This window comes from Phyllostomus hastatus, unplaced genomic scaffold (genome assembly GCF_019186645.2).
Source record: "Phyllostomus hastatus isolate PE091 unplaced genomic scaffold, TTU_PhHast_1.1 phas_contig_17, whole genome shotgun sequence".
Lineage (NCBI taxonomy): Eukaryota > Metazoa > Chordata > Mammalia > Chiroptera > Phyllostomidae > Phyllostomus > Phyllostomus hastatus.
The window spans coordinates 10663172-10685335 of record NW_025333664.1 but is presented as its reverse complement, the minus strand read 5'-3'; the positions used below and the strand labels follow the sequence as shown (position 1 = coordinate 10685335).

Here is a 22164-nt window from a genome sequence, read left to right as displayed (position 1 = left end):
GGAATCGTCTTACGCTAGTACAGTTTCTCGACCTCCGCACTATTTCGGGCCAGATAGTTGAGGGGGACTGTAAAACGTTTGGTGTCCTCCTCTAGGAGGCAGCAGGATCCATGGACAGATGCCAGACCCTCTCCGGGCAAGTTCTCCTCCGGGTTCGATGAGCCTCAACGTGCGGACGGGTGGGCGGTGTGGAGAGAGTGCAGGGAGCTGATGGTAAACCTGTGGCTCATGGTCAGGCAGTCTTGGTACGAGACTAGATGGTGCAAGGTGTCTCTACTACTAGATGCCAGTACCACTCTCTCTCCCGTTGTGCCAACCAAAAATCTCCGGACATTGACAGTAAAGCGGGCACTAGGACCCTGTGCGGCGCCGCGTCTGGCGGGGGGCAGCGGGAGGGGGATGGGGGGGATCCGCTCTTTCTGCCTCCCGGAGCCAGGCTGCGGCCACTTGTGCGATCCCAGCCGTAACGCGGCCGCCCGGCCCCTTTCTTCACCATGAGCCGCAGGTTCACTGTCACCTCCCTGCCCCCCGCGGGGCCCGCCGGGGCCCCTGACCGACAGTGCCACAGACATTCAGCTGCTGATATCTGCCACCTCTCAGCAGAAGACGCCAAAGGTAGAGGCCGCAGGGGCGGGGCCTGCAGGAGTGGGCGGGGAAAGAGGGGCGGGGCCGCAGTGGGCAGGTCTTTTGTTGGAAGGGGCGGGGGCTCCAGTCCAAGGCCAGAGAGGGGAGGCAGGAGGGAAGAGGGATGGGAAATTGTGAAGGGCGGGGCCAGATTTGAGGTGGGTGGAGCCACGGGAAGAGATTGGGACCGAGGAGAAGAGGAGGATCTTGTGATGGATAGAGTCAAGGGGCGGGGCGGGGCTGCGGGGCACTAAAGGGGCGGGGTCATCTCGGGTTGGAGGCGGGACCAGAGGGGATAAGGTGGAACCAGGGAACGCTGTGTGATTTAGGGTTGAGTGCAGGAGCCAATGGGAGGAAGTAGGGCTTAGCTTGGTTTGTGGGCAGAAAAGGGCGGGACCAGAGGGAAAGGGGTTGGTCCAGGAGGCTAGGAGTAGAGTCAGGGTGGGTGTGGGGTTAAGGGCAGGAGAAAAAATGAGTCCGGGTGGTTGAGGCAGGTGCTGGGTCCTCACGTCATTGATGCCTGGCCGATCCTCTAATCTTTGGATTCCTGGAGGCATTGTGGGCAGCTCCAGATAGCCCAGGAAGGAGACGGAAGAAAGAGAAGTTATTTTAGACCCCAGGCATCTAGATCCAGGGAGGATCCCGTGGGGACCTCAGTCCCGACTCTCAGGGACCCACTTAGCTCCCTCGGCACCACTGCCAGAAGGGTTGGGTGGAACCAGCTCCAGAGGGACCGGGGGCTTCTTCGAGGGCCCAGTGCAGTGGTCTGATCATGGAAGTTACCGGTAGGGTGCAGGAGAGAGAGGAGGGGCAGGGTCCTCCAGCCTTCAGTGAGGAATATACATCCTGGATACACACACTCGGCAGGGGGCCCTTATAGGGGTCCTTTCCCTGGCTCTGTGCCCCTCAGGTCTGGAAGAGACGTGGCGATTCCGCCTCGAGTGGCCCAAGCGCCGGGAGGAGGAAGAGCCTCCCCTGGCCGCCAGGGGTCACTGCTGAGCCGCACGTGAGCTCACCCTGACTTCAGCAAAATTAAGCACCCCAAAGCCTAGAGGAGCCCTTCAGGGGTTTCTTTGGCCAAATCCTGTCATTGCATAGATGACCAAACCCAGGCCTAGATTTCCAACAAGGTTCCAGCCCGTGAACCGACCGCTTCTTGACGTGGCCACTGGGATTTCTTGGGCTCCTTCCACTCTGCATATCTTTCATGATCTGTCTGCCCTCTTTCTCATTTTCATGAATGTCTTTATCCTTACGTCTTGACCATTCCACCCCGAAAACTCCTGAATCTGGCCACACGTGTCTTTCCGTCAACACTAGCCTGGTCCAAACCTCCATTATCTGTCACATGGCCAGCCTCCTCATGGGTCTGCCTGACTCCGATCCTAGGCGAACCACTCCGAACACAAGCTCCCCATTGCTTTAGGATTAAGGCCAAAGTGTCATTCAAACGTTTTCCTCCTGGGCTCCTGGTGTACCTGGTATAGCAGGGAAACTCCTACTCACTCACTAAGTCATAGCTCACTTAACCCCTTCTGGAAAATGTGCTCACTTTCCTTCACTCCCAGGCCACGGCAAGTCACTCCTCTTCTGCCACCCACTGCATCGTTAGGGCGCATGTCACAGTGGAGGAAAGTTACTTGTGTGTCTCCTGCATCTCGAGAGCACGGACTGTACCCTTTTCTTAACATTTATTTATTAATTTACTTTTAATTAAAGTACAGCTGACAAACAATATTGTGTTAATTTCGGGTGCACAACGTAATGTACCTTACAAAGTGAGCACCGTAAGTCTAGTAACTGCTGGTCACCATATGAGGTTATTACGATATTATTGACTGTGCATTATATCCCTGAGGATTATTTATTTTGTAACTGGAAATCTGAACCTCTTAATCCCCCTCACTTTGTCCACCAACCCCCCACCCTCCTCTCCTCTGGTAGCCATCAGTTTGTTCTCTGTATTCATGAGTCCGCTTCTGTCTCATTTTGTTTGTTCATTCGCTTTATTCTTTTTTAAGGCTTTACATATACATGAAGTCATACAGTCTTTATCTTTCTCTGACTTATTTCACTTAGCATAATAGCCTCCGGGGCCATCCATGTCCTTGCAAATGGTGAGATTTCACTCTTTTTAACGGCTGAGCAGGGATCATGTTCTTTTATCTCTGTGTTCCGAGTTCCAGGCCTCCAGCCTGGCACTTAGCAGGATCTTAATGCTCATCAGACTAGAGGGGGGTGGCTGTAGGTCCCTGCCTCTTCTCCCCCCCCCCACCCCCGCCGCTGCCTTCTGTCCTGCCATCCCTCACGCCCTCGCCTGAGAAGAAAATGGTCCTCCCTCTCATCTCAGCTTTCAGTTTGGGGTGTGCAGGTGTCTGTGCGAACTGCATGAGTTTGGAAAGCTGTGTGCCTGTGGCAGAGGCAGTGTGCACACGTCTTTGTGTCTCTGGAGGGAGGAGCATCCCACGACAGCTCTGACGACCTGTGGGGAGGCCAGTGAGTCGGTGCTTAAGTGTGTCGGTGTCTGCTGGTGTGGTGGTGTGTGCCTTCCTGTGTCTCTCCGAGGGGTGGGCACCTGTGTGCTGTGTTTATTGGAAGTTCCATCTGGAGAGCGATTTGGGTGACTTTTAACCTCTTAAGGCCCTGAAACAACCCCCAGTGCCTCCTCCTGGATAGGCCACTGTATGGAGAAATGGACAAAGGCTCCTTGGGAAGCCAAATATCTGATGGTATCTTTCTCACAGCTGTTCTCATGTCTGGCCCCGAGGAGGGACTCTACCCACCCAGGCCCAAAGGGAGAGAGGGCAGCATGTGCAAGACGGGGGAAGGCTTGGGGGAGGTTTTGCAAGTCACTTGTATATGGGCATTGCCTTTCATTCTGGACCAAGGGAGTGGGGTTTGTCCCTGGGGGTACTTCCTGCTGCCAAGGAATCAGCTATAGTGGGAACACAACTGAAGAGGCGAAAGAGGCAAGCCAGAGGCTGAGCCTTAAAGCTACCACTGAGCCTGTGCTGCAGCCCCCATGCCTTGGTGGCCTCATCTGTAACACGGGGAGATTGATGATAACTTGACTGGATAGAAGTGGAACTGACCTGTTGTTACAACTCTGAGCTACCCCCTGTCCCTTCATACCACTCTCTGCTATGCCTCAGTTTCTCTTGGAGGAAGGCAGAGTACTAGAAAGAGCCCTGGGCCTAGGTTAAGACTATTAGGACTTGGGGTGTGTCCCCATGGGGTGAGAGGGAGCCAACTTATACTAGAGGGAATGGAGCACGTTCACAATATAGCCCATCTGTGCTCTAGCTCAGACTCTGTGTGTGACCTTGGGCCCATTGCTTCCCCTCTCTGGGCCTCAACTGCCTCACCTGTCGTATAAAGGAGTTGACTAGGAAACTATGTGAGGGTCTTCTTAGCCAGAAACAGGCTAGGATTCTTCGATGATCTGGAAGGGTGAAGTTCTCTGCCTCCCCCGATCCAAACCTCAAGTTTCAGTCTGTCTATCTGTACATTGGGAAGAATGACACTGGGTTATTTGTGTAAATATCTGATCTAGAGATCTCCAACCTGTCCAAGGAGTTTTGCATTCACCTCCTCCTCAAGCTAGGGCTCAGAACCTCACTGCCCAGTAGTACCTCAACCCAAGGTGAGCCCTGGGAATCTCCATGGCAACAAACTGGTTATGAACGGGGCTGCAGTTGCCATGGTGACAGGCCTCTCTCTCCCTCTCCCTCTCTCTCATCCTCCTCATCTCCCCTCCCCTGTTCTCAATGAACCAGAGCAATCTGCGGGCCTCAGCTCTCCAGGTGGGGTGGGGGTGGGGGTGGGTGCAGTGAGAAGGGGGTCCAGATTGAGAAAGAGAGAAGATGGGCTGAATCTGTAGGGGAACAGGGGGCTGTTGGGGGTGCCATTGTCATGGTGACAGGGCTGCAGCCTGTTAATTAAGCCCCTGGTTGCCACGGAGACGATGGTGGTTGACGTGCTCTGCGGCGAGCCCTGTGTGTGGGGTGTGCTGTGTGCTGGACTCACTCATCAATTCTCTGCGAGGATTTTGGGTCTGGAGAACGGGGCGTGCAGGTGGGGCGAGAAGAGCGAAGGAGGGAGTTCAAGGCCTTGGCTCCATGAGGTCAGAGCTGGGGGTGGGTGGGTCAGGTGGTAGGGTAATGGTATGGAGATAAGGGTGGATAGGGACTGAGTCACTAGGAGGAACACTATGCCTGCCTCCTATGGAAGGGAGACCCAGTCAGGCGGCGCCAGCTTCCTCCAAACAGCCCCTCATTCCGGTTCAGTGAATGGGGCCCTGGGCTAGAGGTCGGGGAGCCGGACTCGAGCTCCCCGTCTGCCACAAGTTCACCCCATGAAGAAAATTCGCACCTTGCTATTTCTAGACCAACTTCCCCACAAATGGGGAGAGATAAAAATAATTTATAAAAATCGCTTCCAGTTCCCAAATCCTGATACTTAGGAGGCAGCTTCCCTGAACTTTTTTTATTTATTTTTTTTTGAGAAGCATAAGGTGGGAGAGGGGATAGTTTTGGAGACTCAGAGTTCAGAATAGGACCCTGCTCAGCCCTGCATCTTGTGTTGCTTTCGTGAGAGGGTTCCCCTCTCCCTAGACCTTCCTAGGGCTCTGGGTGGGGATGGGGTGCTGAGCTGGCAGCCATGCTCCTGGGGCTCAGCGCTGAGGGAAGCCTTGCTGGTGACTTCGCTGGCCAAGGCCAAGCTGGCAATGCCTGAGGTGCCTGCAATGTGTTTTCTCAGAGCTTCGCTGCAGAGCATTGGCCTGAGGCCTGAATAGGGACCAGTCTCCCGGAAAGGTGGGGGCATGTGAGTTGCAGGGCTGGGGTCTGACCTTGGGGCTGTGACCTGACTCGGTCTGGACTCCTTAGGAAGGGCTTCGTAGCATTCGTCTGAGGTAAACAGAGAGAGCACTAAGAGGAAGAAATCCCATAGACTATGCAGCCTCGCCCTTTCTCATTTTAAAGATGGAGATCCTGAATCCTTGAGGGAGGACCTCAGCCTTACCTGGGGATACGCAGAGTTTTGGAGCAGAGGACAGGAGGGCGGCATTCTTTCCTGAATTCCAGAAGCCTTGTGAGTTAGGAGCTCTGGTGAAGGTGGACAGATGGGATACCCAGGGGAAGAGGAGTCCCTCCTGCCCACACTCCCGGGGGATCTAGGTTTTCCCCGTGGATGGGCTGGGTCCCTGAGAGGCCAGGGCTCTGGGCCACAGATGAAGGGCCATACCCCCAGGAGGACATCCCAGACCTGGGGTTGCTGGGAAAAAATCCCAGCGTTTATTCCACAGCCTATCCCAGGCCAGCATACTACCTGTTTACGATGTTACCTATCTCTACAGAGTAGTGGAAACCCGTAATGCAGCTGCTGCTGATGGTGTGTGTAGTGGAGTGTTGAGAAGTTCTTGAGCACTGGCCTACCCGCCTGCTCTCCTTTTAACCCCTGTCACCAACCCACACTTATTTCATTTAAAAAGATATACCCGCCCCCCACCCCCCCGGGAAAGCCAAGACCAATTTTCACACCTGTCTGAATAGCTTGCTCTTCACCCTCCAGTCTGTTCAGCATCCACAGAACCCATTGGCGGTGACACATTATTTGTGGATCCCTCAGAGGTCGCTGTCAGTCAGTTGCCCAAAACTGTCATTGACTCAACCTGATGCCACTGACCAATCAATGTGTACAGGGGAATAAGAGCGGCGGCCCCTGTCCATGGTTCTGAAAAGTCCCAGTCTGGAACCGACTCCCTAGTCATATGCATGGCCTTTTAGGGCCCCTGAAGGTCTTCAGGGCCCACCCTCACTTGCAAGTGAAGAGGCCCCTCCAGTCTGGTAACTCAGATGCCTGAGCACAAGAAAAGGGAGAAAGCTCGTTTTAGACCCAGTCCCTGTTCCTCTTTGTCAGTAGCCAAGAATCAGCGGCCCTGTCTAGTGGAGGCAGGGTCAGTTTAGAAAGAGGGCATGTGGAGGAGCACAGCCCTAAACTGGAATGAAGCAACCCGGGCCCTAGCCCAAGTGCTGCCACTCACTGGCATCGTGTCCGCACTCAGTCCTTTATCTCTCCTCCGGGGCCTTACCTTTCTCATCTGTGAAATGAAAGCTGTGTGTTAGACAAGCTGCTTGATGCCATCCTCCCCAGCTCTGGAACTCTTCTGGAACTCAGAAAGCTAGTGTTGGGGGCTATCTAGGGAGAGTCCGAAAAGCATCTCCCCTTAATCTGTTCTCTCCCTTTGATGTTTAGATCTTCCGGAGACTCAAAGGGCCCAGCCCTCTGAGGCTGCTTTTTGAGATGTCTCCACCCTGGGCCTAGGTCTAGGGGTGCGGAGGGCCCCCAGAACAATCAAGCTTCCGGGGGACCTGTGTCCAGGGAGGGAGAGGAACACAGACAGCGTGCGAGCTCTGGAATCCTCAGAAAGCAATCCTGGATTAGGAGATTAGACACTCCTGCCCCAGGAGGAAATCTGGTCCCAAACGGACAGGCGGCCTCATTCCCCCCTCCCCCACTCCGTCCCCAGCTTGCCTCTGACTGGCCTGCCTTCCCTAAAGCCGGCACTGTCCCTGGTGGGGACTCGCTGCTCCCTGGAACCTCACTGCTGCTGCCTGTCCTCTTCGCCATGTCTCCTTCCCAGGGCCCCTCCGCAGACAGAGGGCCCCTGTGTGGGCTCCGGGGACTTCTCTTGGGGGTGAAATGCTAGGACTGTTGTCAGTCTAAGCACAGTGAGAAGGTTCATCGCCAGTCCCCAGGCTCCACTCCTTCAGTGTTAAGATGGGATGAGCCAGATAGTTCAGCCCAGTGACATTGAACCCCCTCGCCCCCGCCCATGGGGGCAGCACAGTGCTTCCGTTAAGGGCTCCGGCCTCCGGCCTCTCCACACCCCCGGCGCCAACCTCTTGAACAGCCATACGGGAGACGGTCTGGCTCTCCATCCGTCTTCAGAGCTGGCCTTCCCTGCTTTGCAGACAGGCTCTCCAGGGACCCATATTCCATGCGGCCCCACCCTCGCCATCTCATCTTCCCCCTAGGGGTCACCCAGACCCCCAGCCAAGCAGCCGCTGCGGGGCCGACTCCCCGCGGCCGCGACCTAGTTCCCTGCCGTTATTTTTAGGGCGCGGGATGGCACCTGCCCACGTGCCGGCCCCGCCTGCGCGGGAGAGTGGGGGGCAGGCGGAGCCGTGTCTGCCCAAAGGAGGCGAGGCCCCCGTCCCCCTTGCCCTGCAGCACCCTCTCTAGCCCACTCGTGCCAGCGCTCGTTTTTGGTGTGAGGGGGCCTCCGGGCGAGCTCTGCCCGCCCCTCGTCCTCTCTGCTCCCTCCCCCGGCGCTCCCCCCTCCCAAACCCCGCCGGTGGCTCACGCCTCCTGCATACGGGATGAGGTGAGCAGCAGCGCCGCGGCTGAGAGGGGGCGCGCGCGGGTGTGAGCGTGTGTCCGTGTGCGAGTGTGTGTGTGCGCCGGGCGGGCGGGCGGGCGGGCACTGCAGCTTCTTCCTCTGTGGAGCGGAGGGCGAGAGCGAGCGAGCGAGAGAGAGCGAGCGAGCGGAGAAGGCGGGCAGAGGGGCGCGGGCAAGGCGGGCGGCGCGGCCATCCCCGGCCCGGCGCGGCGCGGCCACCATGCTCAACAACCTGACTGACTGCGAGGACGGCGATGGGGGAGCCAACCCCGGTGAGCGGAGGTCCGGGGGCGGCGAGGGAGGGGGCGGCGAGGCGAGGAGGCGGCTCTGGGGTTCGAGGCAGAGCAGGGGCCGCCTCCTTCGGAGCAGGGGCTGGGAAAGACCGGGGCGGTGGGCGCCCGCGGCGGCCTGGAGCCTCGCTCCATTGGAATGCGCCAGGCGCTGTCCGAGGTTCTGGAATGCGCCGCGCCCGGGCCAGGGCTGGGGGACGAGGGGTTGCCGTTGCCCACTGCCCGGGGAGCAGACGTGGGTTCCCCGAGCGGGGGAGGCGGTGGGAAGGGTACGGAAGAGGTGGAACGGGCTGACGTGGAGCTCGACGGGCGGAAGGAGGGCTCCTTTCCCGGATAAGGGACCCCGGTGTCCTGGCGCAGAGTGTTGACTGGAGGCTCGGGGGCTGGGGGGCGCAGTCTGCTGCAGTCCCTCGCTCCGAGACTTCCAGCTGGAAGGTGGGGGGAAGGCACCCGCGAGGGGTTGGAGCCGTATGACGGCCCCCGTCCGGGCTGCGGTGTCTCCGTGAGGGGACAGTGGGTGCCATCCGGGCCCCCTCCCCCAGAGCGGCCTGAGGTCCGAGCTCAGAACGAAGGGTACCTCCCCCGGAGATTTTCAGCTCTACTTTGCGGAATCTGCCTCTCGCGCGCGCGCCTCCGTGGGTTCCTATTCAGGACGGGAAGCAAAACCAGCCTCCTTTCTTCCCTCTTTTCCTTTCCTCTCAGGACCCTGGGGTGGCAGTGAGGTTTCCAGGGAGGGGCAGCGGGGAGTCTTTCTAGCTAGTTCTGCTGGCTTCCTCAGTAAGGCCTCAGGAATAGGGTTCCAGCTACTGAATCCCCAGCGCAGCGGCGCGGGCACTGCGGACGCGCTGCGGTGGGTGCGGAGACTCGCTAGGAGCCGATGGGCTGGGAACAAGTCCTCTCGTTGCTCCGGCTCTCCCCCGCCTTCCTCCGCGGTTTCCCTGCTCTGAGGTCTTAGGGGCCAGCCACCCCCTCGCGCTCCCAGGCCCCCCGCCGCCCCCCAGCGGTCTCAGCCATCCATCACGGCTGTCAGCCGCCCCCACCCCCCCCACCCTCCGGCAGCGCTGCGTCCCTTGCGCACTAGCGCGCCTCCCGCTCCGGCTGTCTGCGCTCAGTGCCTTCCAACGCTCCCTTGGGCATTGCTTGGCCCTCTCTGGGCCGGGACTTGCAGACCTCCCCAGGGGATGGCCAAAAGGTCCCAAGGGCTGAAAGAGCAGGTCTTCAGGGACTGGACGTCTTGAATTGAAGTCCTCTGTACTCTGTATCGTCAATGGGAGTCAGAGCCAAGTGGCCGTTTGGGAAGGCTGGGGACACCAGGGTTCCCGATCCTTTGTCTGAGAACCGCTCTCCCTTCCTGGGTCTGAGCGGTACACAGGGGTATTAACGACGGGCTCGTCCACCTATCCAGTGACACTGGGGTTGTCTCATCCAGAAGCCGCCCCCTTCCCCAGCAGGCTTCGGCGGTGGGGGGGGGAGGGGTTTGGTTAAGTGGAGTCTGCCGCAGCACCAGGCATCCCAACGTGGTTCCCAGGGAACCAAGGGGGTCGTTTCCATCTGGGACCCCCTTCAGATGTCTCTACTCTGAAGACAGTGGCTCAGCCTGACAAGGGGTACGGTCCTATCCCCAGGGCTGGTGTCCTGCTAGGCCTTGGGGTTTCCATGGGGTCTCAAGAGGCCTAGAAAAGAGGCACCTACGTGTGCGGAGCAGAAGTCGAATTAGGAATTCCCTTCAGTTCCACAGCCTCCCCCTTAGCTTCTAGACTCTGGGTGTCGGGGGCCCTTGTGGAGACCTTCTCTCTATTCACAGTGTCCAGGGCCTGACACTGGAGTGGTGTGAACCTGGGTCAGGCGTTTTAGGTCCCAGAGAGAGGAGACCGCCCAGTGGCAACTTTTGATGGTGGTTGGGGGCTTTAAGGACCTGCTGGGTTTGAGGGAAGAGCAAAGAGGGACCATCAGACCAGAGTCCCTGGCTCTCTGACCCTAAGTTCTTAGGGGTGTGGGTGTGGGTGTGGGGAGCCTGGGTGCTGACCTCGGGGAGAAGGGAAGGGCCGGAGTAATAGGGTTCTTCTCTGAACTAAAGAAGAACCCAAGGATATTGTCTCTGGCCTCCAGGTCTCCTTTCTTCCTGGGGTCTGACGTCCTCCCCAACTACCCCAGTCTGGCTTGGGGATTCCCCCAGGCCTGGCCACAGGCCTGGCCCCAAACCCCTGGGGAGGAGGCTCCTTAGCCCGCGCAGCTCGCCTGTTTCCACCTCCGGAGCTCTGGCCGCGGCAGCTTAATTGAAAGCCGATTCGGGCTGAGAGCTCCCAGGGGGCGGGGGCGGGGGCGGGGAGGGCTCAGCCTCAGTCTGGTCCTGCCTCTCCTGCGCGCGCCACTCGGCGCTCCCGGACCGCCCCGACTCCGGGCTCTGGGGAATCGGGCCGAGTTCCCCCTTCCTAGTCCGGCCCCTTTGAGAACTCCTGAAGCTCACTCGCCCCCCGCCTCTCCCAACCGGTGCGCCTGGCGTTTCAGGGAGAGGACAATCTCTGCTCTGGCAGACGCGGCCGGTAGCCCGGGGTCCCGCGCAGTCAGCTAGTGGAGAGACAGGACCCAGAACAAGCCTACCAAGCCGCCCCCTCCCCTGCGCTCATCTCCTGGCCGAGATCCTGCCTGAAGTCTAGCTCCGCGCTGCGCGCCGCGTTACATAAGCGGTTGCGGGCGCGTGGCCGGCCCTGCGCTGCGCTCTGGGCCCCGCGTGGTCGCCTTGGAAACCGGTACGAGGCTACCTAGTTGCGGAGTCTCCAGCCTGGACGCCCCCTTTCTGCCCCGCACGTGTCCCGGGTCCCCACGAAGGAGGAGGAGGGGTTTGGAAGAGGGTGCGAAGGGCTGACAAGATGGGGCCTCTCGTGTTTGGCAGTCCCGGTCCGGGGAGCAGACGCTGCGGGGAGAGGAACCCAGTCCCACAGGACACAGGACCCCTGAATCTTACGGCCGGGGAGGGGTGTGGAATGGGGACCCAGGGCCGGGTGGGGCAGCACGCATGTTAATGACAACCGTGATAGTAATTGCTGCAGCAATGCGTTCCCCTGTGTGCCAGGCACACACCGTGGGCATCATTTCCCTCAATCCCAGCGGCCCTCTTCTCAGTTAAGCACGGTCATCATCCTTCGCAAAGGAGGAAATCGAGGCTTACAGTTTAAGTGCCTTGGCCAACGTGTCCGCACAGCCCCTGAAACTGGGACTGAAACCTAAATTTTGATTCCAGCCTTTTTTTTTTTTAACCACTAAAAATTTGTTCTTATCGCATCCCTTCTCAACCCCAAACTAGTTCCTGTCGCAGTGAGGTGAGAACACGAGGCACCCGGTCAGCATTTTAAAGGGAGGAGGAAACCGTCTCACTTTTGCTTCCCCTGCTCTCTGGCCCCAGACAGCTCTTCTGAGACCCGTGGGGTCGGGGAGGGAGCCTGGGGACCTTTGCTTCCGAAGCCTTTCCCCTGAGCACCAGGTTCCCCCCCGGGAGGGCAGGTCTGCTACCCTCAGGGACTTACATACGTGAGGGAAGGGAGAGCATGTGGTGCCCCCCCCCCACACACACACTTGAGGGCCGGCAGTACCTGGCTTGAGGGACAGACGGAGGAGGTGGAGGGGGTGGCAGGAGACAGTAGGGGGTGCGTTTCCTTTGAGCAGTGAGGCATCATGTCTTCTCCCCTTTGCAGTTTTGAGTCAGGACGAGATTGGCTTTATAACGGGTCATTCCCTGGGAATGGACTGTGGCTGGGAGACTAGTTTCCGGGAAGTGGGAAAGACAGGGTGGGGGTGCTTTGGAGAGAGAGAGAGAGAGAGAATTCAGGAGATGAGGAGACAGGAAAGTCAGAATACGTACGTAGAGCCTCGGCTGCAGTTGGCCTTGGACCGTTGGCGAGGTTCTGCAGGGTCCAGAGAGACACTGCCGCTTGTCAGGGTTCAGCCCTGAGGGCAGGGGTGGCTGGAGGGAAGGGAATGTGTCAGTGCAGCCCCCTGGATCCCCCGAAAAGACCCCCTCCTTGATGCCGAAGAGACTCTCTCTTTGGGTGATCTCATCCAGACACATGGCTTCCCACTACACACTCTTTAAAAAATGGGTCACTCCCTCTCTCTCTCTCCTGCCCAGACTCTTTCCTGGGTCTCAGGCGGATCTGCACAGCCCAGTGGCTTCTAGACTTACTCAGCTGAGTATCCTCGGTGCCTCGGTCAAGTTCAGCACCTCCCGCCAACCCCCCTTTTTTATTTGTTGAATAGGGTCATGACCCACCCATTTATCCACGCTAGAAACCGCATGCATTATTCCGGATTCCTCCTCTCCCCGTCCCCAAACATCTGGCATGGAGATATGTGCCAATCACTCCCGAGTCTGTCCGTTGTCCTGCACGGCTCAGGTCTGGGCCATCGGCTCCACCTGGATTACCGAAAGTCCCTAACTAGCGTCTGTGTTCTGTATCCAAAGGTCAGAGTGATTATTCTAAAATCCAAGTCTGTTCACGGCACTTCTTTGCCTGAAACTCTTCAATGACTTCCCATCGTCCTCTGGATGGGGTCCAAGTCTTCAGCACGGCCTGCTCACTGCGTACGGACCCAGCCCGCATTTGCTGGACCGGGTTCATCTTTTCACCTGCCACGCCGCATCCTCCAGGCCCACCCATCCCCGCGCTCCTTCCTCAGGCTCCCACCAGATCAAACTTCTTTCGGCTCCTCTGGCCCACTCTGCTCATGCTCACCTCTGGGCCACTGAACACACTGTTCCGCTGTTCTCTCTGCCTGGAGCACCCTCCCGCCTCCCTCCCCGTCTAGCTCTTACTCATCCTTCGGTTCTCAGCTGACACGTCACTTCCTCTGGGAAGCCTTCCCTGACCTCTCGGGCTGGGCCGAGTGCTTTTCCTGTGTTCCTACGGCCCCTCATTCATCTTCTACCACAGAACTCACCACTCTGGGCTGGAAGTTCCTGGTTACTGGTTCATCTCCCTCACCCATGGGTTTCCCGAGGGCAGGAATGGTGTCTTAATGCTGCGGTTTACGCTCCCTCCATCCCTGTGCTGACATTGGCGTGTGGCAGACATCCAGCAAATGCGTGTTGATTGGAGACAAATGAGGGGCATAGGAGGTGCCAAAGGGGGTCACGTTTCTAATGGGTGGAGTACCCTTGAGACCTCAGGCTGTAGAGTTCTTTGTGTCCCTCCCCCCCGTCACCCCCGTGCCCCAGGAAAGAACACGCTTCCACTCCAAAACACCAGGATGGGCCCAGTTACAGTCAAGGACAGCATTCTGGAGAGCCTAGGGTGCCCTAATGAATGAAGTGGACCCCCAAGAGTAAGGAAGCACCCACATGTTTGTTAAACACCCAGTGTGTGCCAAGGAGCACACTGGGCTCTTTATATATGTGTTGTCAACTAAAATTCTGCAAGGGAGGTGGTATTAGCTCCACGGTTTCAAAGTGCAAAACGAGGGTCAGGGAGTTCAGTGGCCACCCAGCTGCACTGGCCCAGGCAGGCGGATGCCAGCCAGTTGGTGCCAGAACCCCGACTCCTCTGCCTTTTCAGGTGATGGCAACCCCAAGGAGAGCAGCCCCTTCATCAACAGCACTGACACAGAGAAGGGGAAGGAGTACGATGGCAAGAACATGGCCCTGTTTGAGGTGGGTTGCCTGGGGTGTTGGGCCCCCACCCGCATCTCCCCATTCTCCAGGCCCACCGTTCCTCTCTAGGGAGCAGTGCCCTCCCTCCCTTCCATCTTTCGGTCAGGTCCACCTTCTTTCCTGGGCCTCCCCCATCTCCTTCTCCTTCCCTTTATCCCTGCCACGTTGTCTTCCCATCCTGCCATTCTCTTTCCCTGTTCTCTTGTCTACTCTTCCTCCATCTTCATCTCACCCCAGCCTCAGTGGTTTGCCTTCCTTGTCCCCGTACCTCTCTGCCTCCTACTGTCTAGCTCACCCCGCCCCCTCCCCTAGGCCTCAGTGTCCTAACGCTGCCGCCTCCCTCCACAGGAGGAGATGGACACCAGCCCCATGGTGTCCTCCCTGCTCAGTGGCCTGGCCAACTACACCAACCTGCCCCAGGGAAGTAGGGAGCACGAAGAGGCAGAGAACAATGAGGGGGGAAGAAAGAAGCCAGTGCAGGTGAGGGCCATGGGGGAGAAAAGATCGGGGAGGAAAAGTAGGTTCAGATGGAGGGATGCACGATGGAGGCAGAGCGATGGGAGCTGGGGGCAGAGGCAGCGGAAGGGATGGGAGATGAGGGTTAGAGATGGAAGGGAGGAGGGAGGGGTGGTTTGCAGGAGGGCCGATGCAGGTGTAAGGCTGGGAGATGGGGGAGGGTGGAGGGTAAGAATCAGAGGGAAGAGGGTTGAAGGGAGGGGGATGGAGAGAATCGGAAAGTGGGGGATGAAGGAACAGGTGAGAAGGGGTGGGCCTCGGGGTTTCGTGGTGGTCAGGGACTGCAGAAACCGACGCCGGCCTCCCTGCAGGCCCCACGCATGGGCACCTTCATGGGCGTGTACCTGCCGTGCCTGCAGAACATCTTTGGTGTCATCCTCTTCCTGCGGCTCACCTGGGTGGTGGGCATTGCAGGCATCATGGAATCCTTCTGTATGGTGTTCATCTGCTGCTCCTGTGTGAGTGACACCCTCCCCTCTGCCACCCTCTGGCAGCTGGGCTGAGCCGGGACCTGGGGGTGGGAGGGAGAGGGGGAAGCATGAGACCTGAGCTTTTTATAGGAACCACTGCATATGATCTTTGAGAGTAAATGAGGTCTGACCGGTCCTGCCCGCCTCTCACAGGCTGGTCCCTGACGACGGCCAGTAACCAGTTTTCACCTGGATGTGTGTGTGTTTGTGTGTAATTACACAAGTAATGCAGATTCATTGATGCAAAAGACAAGTGCACAGAAAGAAAGACAGTTCACCCATAATCCCGCAATAATTAACGTTTTGGTAGGTCCAGATACATAAAACATGGGATTATGTGTCGCAAATGGCTTTGTAACAGAATTCTTCCTGTCCTCTCTAAAATATCCAATATTCATAGACCCCTACCTACCATCACAGTTCTGTTTTTTTGACACCCGACCCTGAGCCACCTGTGCATGGGGGGGAGCCAGTGCTGAAGCTGGTACCCTACTCTGTAGAGGAGGAAACTGAGGCTTAGAGAGCGAAGTGACTTGTCTCAGGCCAGACAGCTGGTCAGAGGCCAGGCTGGGATTTCCAGAGTTCTCTGATGCTGTAGCCTGTGCTAGGTCCATTGAATGGTGAATAAGAGCTTTTCTTGACAAGAAGGACTTGGCAGCAGTAGAAGTTGGAACAGGACCAGGGAGAAGCTCAGTGGAAGAGGACTTGTGGGTTTGGCGGGTATTTATGGGCCATAAGGCCTGGCCCCCACCCAGGCTGCTGTGGCCCCCACTCCAGCCGCCACTCTGATGACTTCTGTCCTCACAGACGATGCTCACGGCCATCTCCATGAGTGCAATTGCAACCAACGGTGTTGTGCCTGGTATGTGACGGGGGCTTCTTGGAGCAGATGGGGCCTGGATGGTTGGGAGGGGGGCCTGGATCATTGGAAGGAGGGATAGTGCCCAGGGCTTTGGGGGCCATCAGGACCCAAGAGAGGCTGTGTAGCAGGACTGGAGACTGGGCCATGATGTTTGTGGGGTAGGTGGGGACAGTTCTATTGAAGGGGAGATGAGGGGGCAGCTGATGGTGCTGGATAGGGCAATGCAAGCTCTCCTTTTGCCTGAGATCCTCCCCTCCATCATCCCATTTTCTGAGCTGTGACCTCTTTAGAGTGGTGATTAGCAATATGGTAATTAGTGCTGCAAAACCCACGGAGAGTGGCTAACTGGTTTTCCCACCAGTCCTAGGGCTGCAGCCTGTAAGGCCCATGAGGCCCTGAACTATCCCCTCCGTGCCTCTATCCCTGAGCCCCACTCAGCCCCAACCACAGCCCAGTGGCCCTTGAACCTCTCGCTGATACTAGGTTCTTTCTGCAGCTGGTGGCTCCTACTACATGATTTCCAGGTCTCTGGGCCCAGAGTTTGGGGGCGCCGTGGGCCTCTGCTTCTACCTGGGCACTACCTTTGCTGGCGCCATGTACATCCTGGGCACCATCGAAATCCTGCTGGTGAGAGGGGCCGAGGAGGAGGTGTGGGGCCCTAGGCTGTCAGTCAGTTAACCAATGCTCCCCAGACGCCTCCTACAGGCCACGCAGCGAGGCCAAAGGGAAATCAGACAGGGTTCTGTCTTTAAAGAATTCACAGTCTAGTCGGGGAGCCGAGATGCAATAATTATGTAACACACACAGCTGCCATTTATCAGGCACCCACTGTGCTCTCAGCAGAGTTCCAAGTGCTTCACAGTCATTTTCTTGAGTCCTCATGAAGTTTAAGTATTATTATGCCCATTGTACCAATGAGAAGCTCAGAGAGGTGAAATGACTTGCTCAAGGTCACTCGGCGACCAAGTGCAGAGGTGGGTTGAGAAGAGTAAAAGCATGGAGAAATAATAATAGCCGTGCCCCCAGTCGCAACCATTCTGTGGCTGCCGACCATGTGCCGGGGCCTGTGTAAGTCCTCTTGGACGGGCACCGTAGCGGGCTGATGGCAGGCAGGTGGCAGCAGGAGAGGAGGCAGCGAGGGAGCCGAGTAAAGAGATCTGTTGGGGGCAGTGATGGTGAGTGCTCGGGTCTCCAGGCGCAGTTTGAAGGGGATGGCTGCCGACTTCCTCTCTGTTCTTCCTGCCCCTCCAGGATGGCGTGGGAGCTGGGGAGGGTCTCTTGTTACATAGAAAGTGGGGCTGACATTTCCCAAGCCCCTACTTTATCCAGGCCCTAAGGCCTGCAATGTGCCATTTTATTTTATCCCTGACTTTCCCACAAGTTAGAAGACACCCCATTTTACAGACGAAGGAAGTAAGACTCAGAAAATTTAAGGAAGGAGTATGAACGTGTGGAAAGGGTGTGAACGCTTGTGTTTCTGACCCCAAAGCCAGTGCCTGTCCGCTCTACCCCACGGCTTTGGAAAACCAGGACTGCAAGATGTCACAGCTGCTGGTGTGGGGGCAGAGTGGGGGAGTACAATGGACGGGGAATTAAAGACCCCAGGAGCCACATTATGAGAGAATAATAATAGACCTTTATGACATTTAGAAAGCGAAATCATTTAAAAATTATTATAAAAGCAATTCTGCCCCTTGCATAAAATTGGAAAAATATCAAAGAAAGTAAAAAAAGAAATGACAGTTACTCAAAGAAAATCAACATTTGGGTGTATTTCTTTCCAGTTTTTTCTATGTGATATTGTATTCTGTCCTTATAAACTATAACTGTACAGATTTCCCTAAAAAATTCAAAATTCTCTTTGTAAGTATAATTTACAAATGAACATACATTCTGTAAGAATATAAATATATTAATATTTAGTAGAGAAATTATATAGAAAATACAAATGTGAAAAAAAAGATTCTTCATATTTTTACCATTCAGAAAAAACTACTGTTAACATTTTGATGTACCTACACCCACAGACATCATTGTGCATATATGTGTGTATGTTTACATATCAGTATGCATAAATATTTACAAAAATGACATTACAAACACATTAAAAATGTGATTATTTTTACCTAATATAACATGGATAGCTTTTTGAGTCAGTTCATATAAATCTGTTTATCCTTCTGAAGTGCTATTGTTGAGTGACTGTTGGTTTTTTTTTACATTCTTTGATATTTTTCCAATTTTATGCCAGGTGCAGAATTTCCATGGTCTATGTGGGAATATCATAATTTATTCACCCAATTTTCTAATGATGACTATCTAGTTTATTTCTGTCTTTCTATTAGAAATAATAAAAATAATAAATAAGCATTAAGAATTATATGTGATAGCAAAAATAATAGAAGTTAAAAGTGCTCCTAACATCTCTGCATTGTCATTTTTTTAAAAGATTTTATTTATTTTTAGAGAGGGAAGGGAAAGAAAAAGAAAGAGAGAGAGAAACATCAGTGTGCGGTTGCTAGGGGCCGTGTCCTGCAACCCAGGCATGTGCCCTGACTGGGAATCGAACCTGCGATGCTTTGGTTCGAAGCCCACGCTCAATCCACTGATCTACACCAGCCAGGGCTGCAGTGTCATTTTTAATGACTGTGCCATAGTCCTCGCAGGCTAGCCCATGGTTTTCTCAACCATTCCCCTCTCATTGGACATCATTTCTAGTCTTGCACTCCTGTAAATTTGCTTCTCCAAAGCCCTGCCTGCAGTTCAGGTTATTTTCTTGGGGTGATTCTCAGTTGGTTCTTACTGAGTGACTTACATGACCTCCTTGTCCCTTTCCCACAGGCTTACCTCTTCCCAGCTATGGCCATTTTTAAGGCAGAAGATGCCAGCGGGGAAGCAGCAGCCATGTTGAACAACATGCGTGTGTATGGCACCTGTGTGCTCACCTGCATGGCCACCGTGGTATTTGTGGGTGTCAAGTATGTCAACAAGTTTGCCCTTGTCTTCCTGGGTTGTGTCATCCTCTCCATCCTGGCCATCTATGCTGGGGTCATCAAATCTGCCTTTGACCCGCCCAATTTCCCGTAAGTGCTGCTGCTCTGAGCCCAAGGCGTCGTCCTCCTGCTCCCTGGCCCAGTTTCAGGGTCCGCACACTGGTGTCTGCCAACCCCTCCTTCCCATCTCTCGGAATCCAAGGGGTCGTGGATTCAGAGCGACCTCCCTGGGGAGAGGAAAACCTCCCCTGGTTTGGGATCAGCCTATTCAGGGTGGGGTCATGTTTCTGGAGGTGGGCACAGTTCCCCTTGTGAGAGCCAGATGCTCACTGGTGGGGGTGAACTGAGGAAGAAGCAAGTGGAATGATTTCTGGAAGGAAAAACACGGTGTTGGAGAAACATTTTGGGGATCAGGGGACAGCCTCCTGGAATGGGGCAACCACTTAGTGTCAAACACCTTTTCTGTCGTGAGAAAGCGCACAGAAGAGAAGGTCTAGAAGCTCAGATCTCTGTTGGTCCTGCCTTTCTCCCTAGGGCAGAGTCCCCTGCCGTCCCATCACTGCCCAGAAGGGAGGCGCATGGAGACGGCTGTCCATGGTGCTGAAACACAGCATTGCGCTAAAGCGGTGGTTCGCAGCGGTGGTTTGCCGCGGTGGCTGCATATTGGAATTACTTGGGGGGGTGGGGGAGCTTTGAAAGAAAACAACGACCGTGGATTCTGGGCTCCATCCCAATTAAATAAGAATCTCTGGATATGAGGCCCTGGCATCTGTGATTTTTAGGGCTCCCCTGCCGGTGCTCCTGTGAAGTCAGGGCAAGGGTATGTCCCTCGCCATCCTCCTCCCTTGTTTCTCTCCCTAGGATCTGCCTCCTGGGGAACCGCACACTGTCTCGCCACGGCTTTGATGTCTGTGCCAAGCTGGCTTGGGAAGGAAATGAGACGGTGACCACACGGCTCTGGGGCCTTTTCTGTTCCTCTCGCTTTCTCAATGCCACCTGTGACGAGTACTTCACCCGAAACAATGTCACGGAGATCCAGGGCATTCCTGGTGCTGCCAGTGGCCTCATCAAAGGTCTGGGGGAGGGACGAGGGCTGGTGCCCAGGGACCACTGCAGGGATCCTGGGTTACACAGTTAGGATTAAGGGACTCTACTTGGGATTCAGTTAAATTCAATCAGTTTTAACTGATCACCTACTCTGTGCCATGTTCTGTTCTTGGGGTCATGGAGGGGTAGAGATGAAAAGGAGCCTTTGAGGATCTCATCATCTAATATAAAAGAAAGCCATTAGTTTGACAAGCACCTACTAAGTTCCTAGCACTGTGCTAACACCCAGGAATGCAACTTAAAGGACTCCTAGGCCTTGGCTTCAAGGAGTCTAAAGGCAGACCCAGATGTATTAGCAAATACGCACAGATGTGCATTCAGTGAATAGAGACCTCCCAGGAGAGGGAGTGGGTGTGTATATAAGGTGGTGAGACAAGGTTTCCTGGACTCAACTGAGAAAGCTTCTGAAGGACTGATAAGTGGTTTTCAGTAATATTAAGAGAATAAAGGAATCACAGGCAGAGGAACAGCTTGCCTCAAATCATGCAGACACAGAAGAGCATATTGTGTCCTTCCGACCACAAGTAATTTGGAATGACTGGGGCATGGACTGAAAAAGAAGGAGGGCAAGCAATGATGCCGGAGAGGCCAGCATGAGCCAGACTGGGGTGGGTCTTGGGAGCCATGCTGAAGAGTTTGGACTGTGTCCTGAGGGCAATGGAAAGCCACCAAAAGGTCTTGAGTAAGTGAGGGACATGGCCAGCTTGTCATTTCTGAAGGTTCACTTTTGCTTCTAATGTGTATGGGCTAAAATGGGGAGATGACAGAGGCAGGGAGTCCAGAAGGAGGCGACACTAAGTCCAGGTGAGGGATGATGGTTTCCTGACCTAGAATGATGGAGAGATGTCAGTGGAATGGAGCCATGGTTCTCCACCCACTGATGGGTGGCTGTTCTGCCCACCCAGGGACAAGTGGCAATATCTGGGGACAGTTCTGGTCGTCACAATTGGAGGCTCATTACTGTCATGTAGCATGTGGAGCCCAGAATGTTGCCAAACATCTTACAGTGTTGTAGGACAGCCCTCCACAATCAAGAATAACCTGGACCCAGATGTCAATAGTGCCAACTTGGAGGAACCTTTAAAAGGAGAGAAGGGATGTATTTGAGAAATATTGAGGAGGAGTAAAGGACAGGCGATGGAGATGGATTTGAAATGGAGATGGGGAGAGGGAGAAGTCAAGGGCAATACCAAGGTGTCTGAATTGATACTACTGCCATTTACCAAGTGAAGGGATCCAGGAAGGGAGCTGGTTTGGGGCGGGTGGGTTTGGGATATTGAATCAGTCTGAGATAAGTGTGTCTTTTTGCCCCAGTAGACTGGGCTATCTGAGAGCAGAGACCAAATCTGACTCGTGCAAAGCCCCTGCGTGTGGCCTGGCCCAAAGCGAGAGCTTAGGAAATGTCAGTAGAGATAAAACGGAGCCAAGGCCCACGGGGAGTGAGAGGTGGTTGACCTTGATCGTCCTTTTTGCCCACCCCCACCTCCTGGCCCCAGAGCTGTGGCACTCTGGCTTCTGGTATTTCCTGAGTATCTTGTTCTGTCTGCCCCACAGAGAACCTCTGGAGCTCCTACCTGACCAAGGGGGTGATTGTGGAGAGGCGTGGGATGTCTTCAGTGGGCCTGGCTGATGGCACCCCTATCGACATGGACCATCCCTATGTCTTCAGTGATATGACCTCCTACTTCACGCTGCTGGTTGGCATCTACTTCCCCTCGGTTACAGGTGAAGGGGAGCTCAGAGAGGGAGGACTGTGCCTGGGAGTAGATGGGTAGGAGGCAGTCAGTGACTATGTGGGGGAATTTCTTAGTCCAAAAGCCCCACCACAGAGGCAGAAGCCAACAATTCAGTTCCCAATGGACAGATGAGGGAATTAAGGTCAGGAAAAGCCAAGTATACTACGCAAGTCCTCACGCAAATCTCTGTGGCAAAATCAGAGCTCAGGCTTCCTGACTCCGAGGATGGGGTCTTCTCTCCCCAGTCTGTCTGGTCTCCTGTGGCTCCTGTCCTAGCTGCTCTCTTCACAGGGATCATGGCTGGTTCTAATCGCTCCGGGGACCTGCGGGATGCCCAGAAGTCAATTCCCACCGGCACCATCCTGGCCATCGCCACCACCTCTGCTGTCTGTATCCTGTACTGCTGGACTGGGAGCACCGTGGACGGGGAGGGCTAGAGAGGGGGCAGCCACCACCTCACCCGCTGGCTCGGGAGGGGTGGCGATGAAGAGGGATGCCATGCTGGGAATTCTCCTTCACC

General features: G+C 55.5%; 1 protein-coding gene across 3 annotated transcripts in view; it reads left to right on the top strand.

Annotated features, from left to right (window-relative positions):
* Positions 1 to 462: 462 nt before the first annotated feature.
* Positions 463 to 22164, top strand: part of SLC12A5 (solute carrier family 12 member 5) — a 35768-nt gene continuing 14066 nt past the window's right edge. The window contains exons 1-10 of one of the 3 annotated variants that reach the window (XM_045833053.1): positions 463 to 615; positions 13866 to 13960; positions 14309 to 14440; positions 14788 to 14934; positions 15754 to 15808; positions 16305 to 16435; positions 18650 to 18891; positions 19663 to 19874; positions 21463 to 21633; positions 21936 to 22034. In XM_045833053.1, the coding sequence (XP_045689009.1) occupies positions 495 to 615; positions 13866 to 13960; positions 14309 to 14440; positions 14788 to 14934; positions 15754 to 15808; positions 16305 to 16435; positions 18650 to 18891; positions 19663 to 19874; positions 21463 to 21633; positions 21936 to 22034 (1405 nt within the window). In that variant the 5' untranslated portion in view covers positions 463 to 494. Of the gene's footprint in view, positions 616 to 7897; positions 8012 to 8181; positions 8299 to 13865; positions 13961 to 14308; positions 14441 to 14787; positions 14935 to 15753; positions 15809 to 16304; positions 16436 to 18649; positions 18892 to 19662; positions 19875 to 21462; positions 21634 to 21935; positions 22035 to 22164 lie in introns of those variants that run through there. The other 2 variants (XM_045833054.1, XM_045833055.1) reach the window with 2 other exon arrangements.